Raw genomic sequence first — 12,500 nt, forward strand, 5'->3', positions numbered from 1 at the left:
CAAATACATACAATTACCCCTCATCTCCCCGGGCCCGGCACAACTGACCTGTTTGTCCCCCAACCAACCGTGGCTATGGGCTATAAATATGTGGCGAGTGAGTCATGAACATAGAGGCTGAGTCAATTTGAGCTGCACAGAACTCCACATCCATACATTAGTTCATATGAGGCGCTTGCAGACAGATGGAAAGCAAAGTGTGTAATCAGATGGCCTGCTGAGCGGCGCTGCCAGAATCAAAGAGTGTGCTGCTAATAGTGATGAAGACAGTCTACCAGACCGGTATATACTGTACATGATGTTCCTTGCTGTCTCCGGTGGGTGGTAATAGAAGGGTTAGGTCTTTTACCAGAGGTCTGTTACCTTTCCTTATCTTTCCTTTCACAGCCACCAGGGAGCGCTAGCAGCACACTGGCTACACTACCTGCTGCTATGACATTAACCCCTTAGCACAAAGCCTGTTATAACCTTACTGTCACCAAAATTGTAATGGCTATGTCTTAATCTGTTACTTAAGGCTCTCTGTACTGTCATACCAATGTTGCTATGATGTAGTTGAGTATTTTCAGCAAACAGTGAATAGGCCTGCCGGCGACCCCATCTGCAGTAAGAGGCTACACACAATGCTCCCGAAACATCACTAAAACATCACTCTGAAACCAAAGAATAACATATAGACATTTCAGCTTATGATTTTATATATAGCGACATAGTTATTTCAGGGTGTTGCTGTAACCTGGAGCATTGTGAAGTAGGATGCAGGTGCTTTGCTCAAGGACACTTCATTCATGCTTGAGGTGTGGGGACACATGACTGCAGAGATGGGACCAAGTCACTAATTTGCAAGTCGCAAGTAAGTCTCAAGTCTTTCCAATCAAGTTCGAGTCAAGTCACAAGTTACGACACATTTGACCAAGTCAAGTCCAAGTCCAAGTCGTGCCAAAGCCAAGTCAAGTCAAGTCCAAGTCCAAGTCGTGCCAAAGCCAAGTCAAGTCCAAGTCCAAGTCTTATTTTTTCCAAGTCATTAACAAGTCACCTTGTATTCTATGTGCAATATTGACAATTACCTTTGGTCATAAATTCATTACCTCTCCACACTGCTTTGCATGTCCCCCTTCGCCAGTCATGTCGAAAATCGACCATGGTATACCATGATTTCAGTTTTTTTGAGCATGGTTCGGCATTGGTTTTTGGTTTTACTAGGTTTAACTATAAATTGAACCATGGTTTTACTCTGAAAACTAACCATGGTTTTACCACGGTTTATAATTATTCATTAATTATCCAACGCATATATTGGTGACAGTCCTTTGAGCAATATGGGGTTAGGTGCCTTGCTCAAGGGCACTTCAGTCATGGATGGAGATGTAGGAAGAGGTGGGTTTAAGGGTGGGATTCAAACCTGCAACTCTGTGATCTCCAGCCCAACTCCCTAACCATTACAGCACGGCTGCAGACAAGCTTTCATGTTTGTTTGGGTGACCATGCAACCCACACTTGATCATATATATTTTTTAGCATGGTTTTTGACTATGGTTGAAGGTAAATCATTTATTTTTTCTTTCTTTCATGCATTTTTTTCACACACAAAATGCAAAAAATATATATATATTCATTGACTTGGAGCACAATTGCAAGTCATTGCAAGCTAAAACTGTCAAGTCGAGTCAAGTCTCAAGTCAATAGCGTACAAGTCGAGTCAAGTCACAAGTCACTCCTAATATTGGCAAGTCAAGTCTCAAGTCGAGTCATTTGTGACTCAAGTCACAAGTCAGTCCGAGTCACAAGTCACAAGTCCACATCTCTGCATGACTGTATACAATAAGAATATACAGTCATTGGTGGGGTCAATCATTCTTAATCCTGTTAAGGCAGGGATTGGAACCATCAACCCTCTGATCACCTTCATGGAAAGACACCAAACACCAAAGACACCAAAGAGTCATTGAGAGGCTCCATAAACAAAAGGGACTAATACAATCAGAAAGGTCTTTGATCATATCAAAGACATTTCCTCATAGAGATTCAACAGGGACACTTTTTACTAGATGGGTCTTTCCTGTGGTAGGCATGGGGAAGTGGCCTCATAATCACGTCAGTTCTATCAGAGGGAAATTATGTGACCGGGCCAGAGAGAATTGAAAAATTGAGTATGGTTTTTCAAAGGCACGATACTGCAATATTGAAAAACATTACCATTTTTATTGGTCATCACACAGCAAGATGGTATGTGATTGCAGAAGTAAACATCCTCACTGTAGTGTGTGTGTGTGTGTGTGTGTGTGTGTGTGTGTGTGTGTGTGTGTGTGTGTGTGTGTGTGTGTGTGTGTGTGTGTGTGTGTGTGTGTGTGTGTGTGTGTGTGTGTGTGTGTTTGTTTGTTTGTTTCTCTGTGTGTGTGTGTTTGTGTGTGTGTGTGTGTGTGTGTGTGTGTGTGTGTGTGTGTGTGTGTGTGTGTGTGTGTGTGTGTGTGTGTGTGTGTGTGTGTGTGTGTGTTACATGTGTATCTTGGTATAGAATGACATTTATGTAAAGACAGAGCCCCCTTGTGGTTTGTTTGCTCTACTGCATGAGTTCCCTCACAACACTAGCACTGCATGTGGGTCTGCAGGTCACGAATACCACTGCGGTGACCGAACGTTCATAACAGACGACCCCATGACTAAACGTCATTATTTACCCACAGAATTCCCTTACGCTGTTCATTCTCTTACTGGGAAAAAGGCAGGCATTACGAAGCTACGAAGTGATTTGTGTGGGCTGTGAAAGACAGCATTTGTTAACTGCTAGGCTAGGGGAAAGCTGCATGGGAAATGAACCTGTGACCGCGTGGCTGTGGGGGCAAGTAGCTAACATGCTGTGTCAGAGATCAGGTGGAGGGCACTCCAGGCCACAAGTCTAAGCCACTTTGCTAGATATGACAACACTAAGCTGATAGTAAACATGCCCTGAGGACGACTGTGATGGAGAGACCTTACTTTGCCGCAAAGAGGGAAGTGAAAGTGAAGTGAAAGCCCAACTGGGATACTCCAACTCCCATTGTCATTGTGACACAGCACTCCACAGCACACAAGTGTTCACTGCACACAACGGAATTGCATTTATGCCTCACCCGTGCAAGAGGGGCTGCCCCCAATGGCGACCTGAGGGACCATGCTCAGGGTACCTCAGTCATGGAGGAGGATGGATGGGGGAGAGCACTGGTTAATAACTCCCCCCACCAACCTGGCGGAGTGAAGCCGTCTTCACATTTGAAACTCACTTGAACCCCTTCATGCCTCCCTTGCTTGGTAAGCTTGTTGTTACCAAAATGGCAATGACCAAATCTTAATCTGATACTTGCATATAAGACTCTCGAGATTGTCATTACAATATTGTTATCATGTACAAACTGTAGTTGGGGATTTATTTCCAGCTGAGCTCAGTTGAGTTTTTTTTCCAGATCGTCAGTGATCCTATCTGCTCTACAAAGTTGGTCACATCTTCTTGAACCCTCCAGAGGTTATAGTCACTGGTTTGACAACCAAGTTCAATTGCGCTCCTATGGCTGAGAGGGCTTTCGTTTTAGGTTCTCTGGACGGACGGGATTAACCAGCGTAATAAGCATGCCTTCAGGCCATACAGCAGCATTAAGCCTTTCTTGTCTCTGCTGGGATAAGAGTCTGGAAATTGAGTACTGTGTCCAGGCCCTGGAGCACATCTCTCAAGTCCATGTCACGTTAAAAGTCAAAGTCAAGTCCATGTGAAAGTGAAGTGAAAGCCTGATTGGGAAACTCCAACTCCCATTGCCATAGCACTATAGTGACATAGCACTTGACAGCACACAAGTGTTCACTGCACACTGCACACAACCAAATTGCATTTATGCTTCACCCGTGCAAGGGGGAAGCCCTGAAAGGAGGATGGGGGAGAGCACTGGTTAATGAATCCCCCCACAAACCTGGCAGGTCGGCAGTCGAACCAGCAACCTTTGGGCTACAACCACTTACCCATTACTCCCATGTCTGTGGCCCTCCCGTTTTCTGGCCTCCCTCTTAACAGCTGCCCCCTCATATAACCTTTACTACTACTACGGTAACACTTTATTTTAGGGATACATCTATAAGCACTAATACATACAATGTCCATGTATAAGTAACTTGTAAAGCATGTACAAAGCAAAATCAAACATTTGTTAGGCATGTATTCAGAAATGTGTTGTTCATGCACAATAAGGGATTTATTACCAATTTAACCTTAGTAAGGACCTAGTAGGCCTTAGCGTTTGCTTAGTGCATGCCTTACAAGTTACTTATGCAGGCATTAACATTGTATGTATTAGTGCTAATAGATGTATCCCTAAAATGAAGTGTTACTACTACTACTACTAAAACCAGATCAAGTACAGCAAATCTGGATGGTTGAGGAACATGAAAGGAAAACATGGCGTGTCACGTTGGAGTCCTGTCAAAATTGTCATTACACCTCACATTTTGGCTAGACGGCAATGGCCCTTTCACAACCCTGCCATGTGCTTGTCAGTGATAAGAGGACGAGGTGTGACTCAGGTGGCATTGTTGAAGCCTCATAGTCTGGCTTGAGGTTCATAGAGGTTGAAATTTTATACTATGCTGGAACAGATAGCAAAGTTAAACTAACTCTTATTCAGATGATATCTGCTGATTAAAAATGTATTATTGCACTTGTATTTGATGTATATGAAGAGCACTTTGACATCTCATCTCAGAATGTAACAGTGTTGTTGCACAGACTAACAGCACTGCCATTACATGCACATGTACATAGTGTGTGTGTGTGTGTGTGTGTGTGTGTGTGTGTGTGTGTGTGTGTGTGTGTGTGAGAGAGAGAGAGAGAGAGAGAGAGAGAGAGAGAGAGAGAGAGAGAGAGAGAGAGAGAGAGAGAGAGAGAGAGAGAGAGAGAGAGAGAGACTGTGTGTGTGTGTGTGTGTGCGTGCGTGCGTGCGTGCGTGCGTGCGTGCGTGTGTGTGTGTGTGTGTGTGTGTGTGTGTGTGTGTGTGCGCGTGTGTGTGTGTGTGTGTGTGTGTGTGTGTGTGTGTGCGTGAACAAACATACAGACAAGCCAGCTGATAGCCATGGTGTTGAGATGACTATGCTATTTGACTGAGCACCAGCTTCAGCAATTGTTGTTGTTGACTCTGCAAACAGTCAGCAAATCATAGCTTATATGTACAGTATGCACCATGTTTAGATGATCCGCATGGCACGTCCACCCAACCTTCCCCCGGTAATAAACACCTTCTACCCCCATCCACTCTTCCCAGAGTCTGTACCAATCTGTGATGTTCAGATGACTATGCTATTTTGAATGAGCATTTGTTGTTGTTGTTGACATAGGCTTTGCATCTGCAAACACCCAGTTAACCACAGCTGACATTCACCATGATTGCTCATCCTACACAGTGAAGTTAGTGGTGTTCATTCAACACTTAAAGAGTGCACTGCAGAGGGAACCTGTACCATATACACATGGGGGTACAATAAAAAAAAAGACTTGAACTGGACACTTCACATTTCTGCAACTCTAGTTATTACACAGCGAAATATAACTTGCACCCTTTACCTAGTAATGGACAGCCGTACCCCACTACTGCATCGATCACCTGTACCATATACATGGGGACCTGGGTTCAAGTCTGCTCTGGGTCACTTCCCAGGCCTACCCCATCTCTCTTTAACCCCACTACTTTCCTATCACACCTTCACTATCCTATCATCCTGTCACAAAAGCTAAAAAAAATACAAAAAAAAAGAGTTGTGTTCATGAACATTTCATGTCTCTGAAACTCTAATTACTGAATGAACAAGGCGAAATATAATTTGTACCCTTTTACCAGGTAATGGACACCCCACCACCACCACTCCATCAGAGATTCTCTTAGTATAGAGATATGCCAATGTAATAGGTTGCTATTGGCACCTAACATGACCAGGTTCCGGTCTGCCTAAAGGGGCATGTCATAATATTCCTAGCATTGAATAGACTGCCTAGGTCTGCCTAAAGGGGGATTTCCCCCCCCCCCCCTCCCCCTTTCAGTAATAGAACCCGGAAACAATGGGCCAATGGAACCTCTCTCTCTCTACTCTCTCTGACTCCATCGTCCTCCTCTCTCCTCAGCATCTCACCTCCAGTTCCCGGAGCCTCTCCATCAGCTCGCGGCTGCTCTCCGTCTCCTCCTCATCCTCGCCCTCCTCGTCCTCCAGGAACGGGTCCACGTCGCCCTCTTCTGACTCAAAGGCCTCATTGCACCCCCTCAGCTCAGCTTCCTCAGACATCACCACCTGCGTTGGAGAAGGGGAGGAGGAGAGAGTCAGGAGGAGGCAGAGAAGAAAGAGAAGAGCAGTTAAGGATTATGGAAGAAGTTGGCATAATGGAAATATTATGTCGACGTAATGTTAGTGTGATCACTGCCTGTCTGCGGAGCATTTAGCATTTATTACAGTACTTACACACACACACACACACACAAACACACACACACAGACACACACACACACACACACACACACACACACACACACAAACACACACACACACACACAAACACACACACACACACACACACACACACACACACACACACACACACAAACACACACACACACACACACACACACACACACACACACACACACACACACACACACACACACACACACACACACACACACACACATTAAACTCTTAAGACGTAAATATAAATACGTGATATAAATCTGGAGTTACCAGATTAGCAATGAGCAAGTCATGTATTACCAAAGGCCCTGTGTAAATGTCATGTAGTAGTGCAGTACTATGGCAGAGTAAAGTTTATTTTTGATGACTATCATACAGCGTTCCACTGGATCCAGTGGAACACTGTGCATTATCAGGCAACAAAAAAATCCTTTCCTGTCTTCATCTATCTGTGTACACTTGTGTCAACAGAGAGCCCAAGGAGGAAGACAAAATACTTAAATCTCGGCCTGTCACTCACCCGCATAATGCCGTCAAGCAAGCAAGCAAGCAAGCAAGCAAGCCGAGCCAAAAAAGCCAAGCACTCAGCACTCAACACTCAACACGGTCGGACCGCCATCCAGCGAGCTAAGCCCCGGTGCGTTCTCTCTAAAGACTCTAATGTCTTCCTTCAGGGCAGTGGCAGCCAATTGTTGCCACTTGCCCTGTCACGCAGTATTCCCCATCGCCTCGTCGGTCTCACCTCGCCTCGCTCCCGCCAGCTCTACAGCAGGGGCGTGTACCGTGTAACTTACATGGTGGTGGAACACTGTTTGCTTACATATGTAGAGCCATCCCTGATGGCCGCCCGTCATCTAACAACTGGGAAGCCGCCTGAACAGGTTTCTGTAGTCTCATCATGTCAGTCTGAGTGACTGCCGTGCGGTAAGTTAAGGTGGGGCATCATAGCACAATATCATCAGAAGGGCCGCTGACAGCTTTGGCCGGGCCCGGGACAGAGTCACCTGAAGGGCCGCCTCACCCAATACGTGCGATGTAATGAATACTCAAATCTGCCCTCCTCCCTGGGCCCAGGAGAACTGACCCCTTTGTCCCCCCCCTGTCCAGTTCCCTGGCTGTGCACAAGAGGGCTAGGCCAGTCATGATGTCGTTTTATGACAGTCTGACACCGTATGGTTTTTGTTATTAAATCATTATACAAGTGTATGCATGTGAAGACCGTATACTATAGACCTTCCCTACTTTAATGGTGTAGTAGTCATACAGACTTGCACAACAGGGTCAGACCAGTTACCATGCCATTTAAGTATGCTGCCACAGTGCTGTTTAGTACACTGCTTATGCCATTTCAGTGTAATAGTATACTGTTTTAGTATACAAATTGTAGTACTTACTTAAATAGTATAATGTAATGCAGGCTTTGTGTAACAATTAGACACAAGGTGAATCACATATCCAACTCATTTGACTGCTTTTCAAAAAGTATGAGTTGCTAGACCTGGCATAGGCAAATGCATACTGATGTAACCCAACGCATGCAAAAGCTTTAAAATGGAAACGCCTCTTCTTTTTATTCCAGAGCTGCTCTGAAGTTCATGCTAACTGGCTGGTCATGCAACTGGCTAAACTGCATGTACTGTACTCAAAAAAGACCAGTGCAATACAGTCAGTGTCACAACATGCAAATAAGCAATCAGATTTCATTCGTCACACAGTATCGCTGCTTCATCTTTCCAATGAAGTGTCGTCATTGCCATCCTGCCACCACAATGTTGTACTGTCAATGCCAGTAAGGTGACCTACTGTAAGCTGTCTGTATGTGTTGTAGTTGCCAGTAAAGTGACCTAAGCCGTGTGTATGTGCAGTCAGCTAGCCGCACCCCGGAAGTTCCCTCTGATGATTAAACACAATGATGAGTTACGGTCTAAGTTGCCACGGACACACCTGTGTACGGTACTGGGCCACTCCTGCGCCGCGCCGCGCACTGAGGCACGGCACACGGTGACAGATAGGTCTTTGCGACTCAGCTGACACGGCAAGATCTAGCTCCTCTGTGTCTGCAATTAAACATGTTCATGCAATACAAAGCACATTTTGCTGTGATAAATCAACCCTTAGCTAGTAGGGCCAGTTATCAGGATGTTGCTCTAACACTATGAAATGTACTGCGTAGGCGCTTTACAGGCATGGGCTTTAACGTCAAACATGTAGCCTCTTATTGCAGATGGGGTCGCCGGCGGGCCTATTCACTATTTGTGGAAAATACTGAACTACATCATAACAACATTGCTATGACAGCACCGAGAGCCTTAAGTAACAGATTAAGACATAGCCATTACAATTTTCATGACACTCAGGTTATAACATAGGCTCTGCGCAAAGGGGTTGAACGATTAACCCCGTAATGGACGCCGTACCTCCAGTGGCACGCTGTAATAGTCATAGAAAAGTTAACTACCATAGTACTACAATACTATGACATAAGACAGGTCCTTAGGTAATGCACTACGACTTAGACATTGCCACACTGGTAACAGCAAATATATTAAGCCGTGTCTTAATGGATTAAACATGTTCAGTGTAGAACATGTACAACATCATACAGTACAGTGTGCAGCAGCAGCTTTTGCAGTGTCAACTCAACACTTAGGGAGTAGGGCAGAAGTGCTGTATCACTACAAAACGTACTGCGCAAACACTTCACAGATGCCTGCTGTGTTACTGCTGTGTTACTGAAAGGCCAGAGTGGATTTGATATCAAATGTTGAAAAGGGCTGAGAAGGGGATGAATGGTGTGTGTGCAAATATTTACATTTTTTTGTCAAGTCTTGCAGCAAGTGTGGGCTTGATGTGGTGTTAGGTTTGATGTGGAGTAATCAGCGAAAGGTTGTTTTGCGATAAGTGCTGGGATTTAACAGATAAAGATCTCCCCGAGAAAGATCAGCGTATTTATAATACTGACATTCAGCCCGAGACAATGAGGGGCTTATTGTTTCGAGGCCGAGCGTGTGAGCTATTTTGGGCTGCGATTCTTATCCCCCACCCCCATCCCCACCTCTACTACTCTCCAACCCTTCCCTACCACTCCGAGCCCCCTGCCCCTACAGACAGGAAACCTGGCCGCGGTCTCCGCTCCGTGCACATTCGACACATGCTACACTTGTCCTGTAGCAGGAGCGCTAGGCGGTCATCTGTGAGCCGTTTATTTTCGTTTCAGTCTGTGTGTGTGCATTGGTGTGTGTGTGTGTGTGTGTGTGTGTGTGTGTGTGTGTGTGTGTGTGTGTGTGTGTGTGTGTGTGTGTGTGTGTGTGTGTGTGTGTGTGTGTGTGTGTGTGTGTGTGTGTGTGTGTGCGCGCAGGTGTGTATGTGTATGTGTGTGTGCACGCATGTGTGTGACTGTGGTCCCACGTGAGAGGGCAGCAGTCGTTTTTTTTCTAAGGCCTGATGCTGGCACATCACCACTGAGGCTGCTGTCACACATGGCTGGTGCAGGGTACCATATGTTTGCCCTGCCAGGCCTAAGCCCAGAGGTGTTTCAAGCTGAGGTCTTCCTTTTTTAATGTAATAAATTAATAAGTGAAAAATGCTCGTGATTCAGTGGTGAGTGTGCTTTTAGCGGAGGGGCCACACGGAGACAACAGACACCAACTGTCTAAAAGTTATTTTCGCATTAGACGCTGACTCACAGCGGCTATTCGCTGCGGTTGCCCGAGAGGATTTTTGTGGGTCTGTGTGCTTCAAATGTCACTATGACAAATGTAGTCGAAACCTGTTCGTTGAGATAGTGAGTCGAAAACACTTTTTCGGGCCAAATCTGAGAACCAGTATGCACACATGCTTGTGCACACAAATGCACACGCACAAACACACGCACGCACACACGTACATGCATTTACATAGACACATATACACACAAATACACACAAACGCAGATGAACATGCACATACAAACACCCACAGATCAGACACACACAGACACACAGACACATAGACACATAGACACACACACGCGCAAACGCGCACACACACACACACACACACACACACACACACACACACACACACACACACACACACACACACACACACACACACACACACACACACACACACACACACACGCACACACACACACAAACGCACTACAGTGCCCAAAGGCTAGTGGGAATCATCACTGCTTTTCCTTTAGAAGTCTGTGCCAAGCCAAGCCCAGCCTTTGCTTTGTTTTTGTTTTTTTGCAATGGAAAAACACGGTCATACAGTAGGCATGTGCTTGTAGGCATCATAGGAACTTGTTTCTGATAGGTATTTAAGTAGGTCTCTTCTCCAGGGAATACTAGGGGATCTTAGAGAAAGCTTTGTCAAGAGATCGATGAGCTACAGTATGCAAGAAGGACCCTACATAAAATACGCACCACATGTGCAGTTTCAACAACAGTAATTACAACAAGCCGCTTTTACATCCAACTCTCTGTTATGCATGAACAGGTAGACATGTCTTCCTTTTGAAATATTTTAACAATTGTATCCATTCATTTAGCTAAATCTTTCAATAGCTATGCAGCTTCTTAAAAAGGAGTCCTTTTTGAATACACCTTTAATAGCAGTTGAACAGATTCTTTTCATACTCGACATGCAGCGAACAGTCTTTCAAACCAACTAGAGCCGTCACGGTGCGTATTTAGTTATAGTGCGACTGAAATGATGCACTCAGTGTTTTGTCCAGGCTCCTCCGGGTCACTGCGGCTGTTTTGATTTTGAGTAATGCACCAAGGGCTCCGGGCCTCCAAGCCCACACATGCGTGACTGAGAGGAATCCTAACACACCCCTAAAGCCTGGACCGAGGTCCGTGGTGCTACGCTCCACATCCAAGTCGACCTCACAAAACACAAGGGCAGCCATCGCTGTTAAATCTTCCGTGCCTGAAGATTCATCCTGTCTTAATCTGAACTGAAGCCCTTTTTGAAATCTCTGATCACCGTGTCAGGCGATAGGGAAGGACAAAAAAAAGAAGACCTCGTCCCTTTTTCAACGGCCCTTTTTGCCATTCATCACATTATTTTTTTATCGGCGCTAAGAGGATTTGAGCGAGTCATTCCCCCAAATTGAATAAACTTGTTAGCATTTCACATCTTCAGTATTTGAAATGTCATCAGAAAACGGAGGCGGAGGCCCTGCACTTCCCTGCACTTCCCATTAAAAGATCCATTAAGGGGCCGTTAATAGAAAAGATGCAGTAGGCCTTCTGTGAATACCAAGGCTTTCTCCTTGTTCCTTCTTTTTTCTTTCTTTCCCGTTCTTTTCTCCCTCTCCACTCGCCTACCTCCAGCCTTCAACAGCACTCCAAAAGTTTTAAATAGAAGCATGGTCACTTCTCTTGGCTCTTTTTCACTCTCTCCCTCCCTCCGTCCCTCTTGTTCTGCCTCTTTCTCTGACGGTCCCTCCCTCCATCCATCCATCCCTCTCTCTCTCCCTCTCTCTCTCTCTCTCTCTCTCTCTCTCTCTCTCTCTCTCTCTCTCTCTCTCCATGTCCTCTCTCTGCATTGAGCTCTGGAGCCAAAAGCTCTGGGGCCATAAACCAGCCCCTCCATTGTCGCCTGATGACAGCTTCTGGACAGGGCCGATAAATTAAGCCACATTTGCCGCTAATTCCATCCCCTCCTCCCGTTCCTCCAACCCTCCACCTCTACCGTCTCTTTCCTTAAGTTATTCTCCTTCTTCGCCCTTCGTCGTCTTTATTTCTCCATCCATTCACAGTGTCACCAGGCTCTCCTTTCAGGGGGAGTGGGACAGGGAGACCAGGGAACACATAAAGAATCTTTTGACGGGACAAAAGGGTTAAATGCGTTGCTGGGGGGTTGTTTTTATGGGGGGCGTGGTGGAATTAGTATTAGTATGTACGTTTCCTGTGGCTACCACACGTAATGGAGTCAGAGAGGGTCTGGAGGGGACAGGGTGTTGATGGGACAATTACGTTACATTCTATGTATTCCACTTAGCTAATGCTTTTATCCAAGGTGACTTACA

At 45.6% G+C, this 12,500-nt stretch overlaps 1 protein-coding gene across 4 annotated transcripts in view; it reads right to left on the minus strand.

Moving 5' to 3' along the window:
• nckap5l (NCK-associated protein 5-like) overlaps positions 1–12,500 on the minus strand; it is a 124,939-nt gene that overhangs the window by 33,883 nt on the left and 78,556 nt on the right. For 3 of the 4 annotated variants that reach the window (XM_063215906.1, XM_063215907.1, XM_063215908.1), the window contains one exon: positions 6,142–6,297. In XM_063215906.1, coding sequence (XP_063071976.1) covers positions 6,142–6,297 — 156 coding nt within the window. Of the gene's footprint in view, positions 1–6,141; positions 6,298–6,992; positions 7,198–12,500 lie in introns of those variants that run through there. The other variant, XM_063215909.1, reaches the window with a different exon arrangement.

The sequence above is a fragment of the Engraulis encrasicolus genome, chromosome 14 (assembly GCF_034702125.1).
Source record: "Engraulis encrasicolus isolate BLACKSEA-1 chromosome 14, IST_EnEncr_1.0, whole genome shotgun sequence".
Classification (NCBI taxonomy): Eukaryota; Metazoa; Chordata; class Actinopteri; order Clupeiformes; family Engraulidae; genus Engraulis; species Engraulis encrasicolus.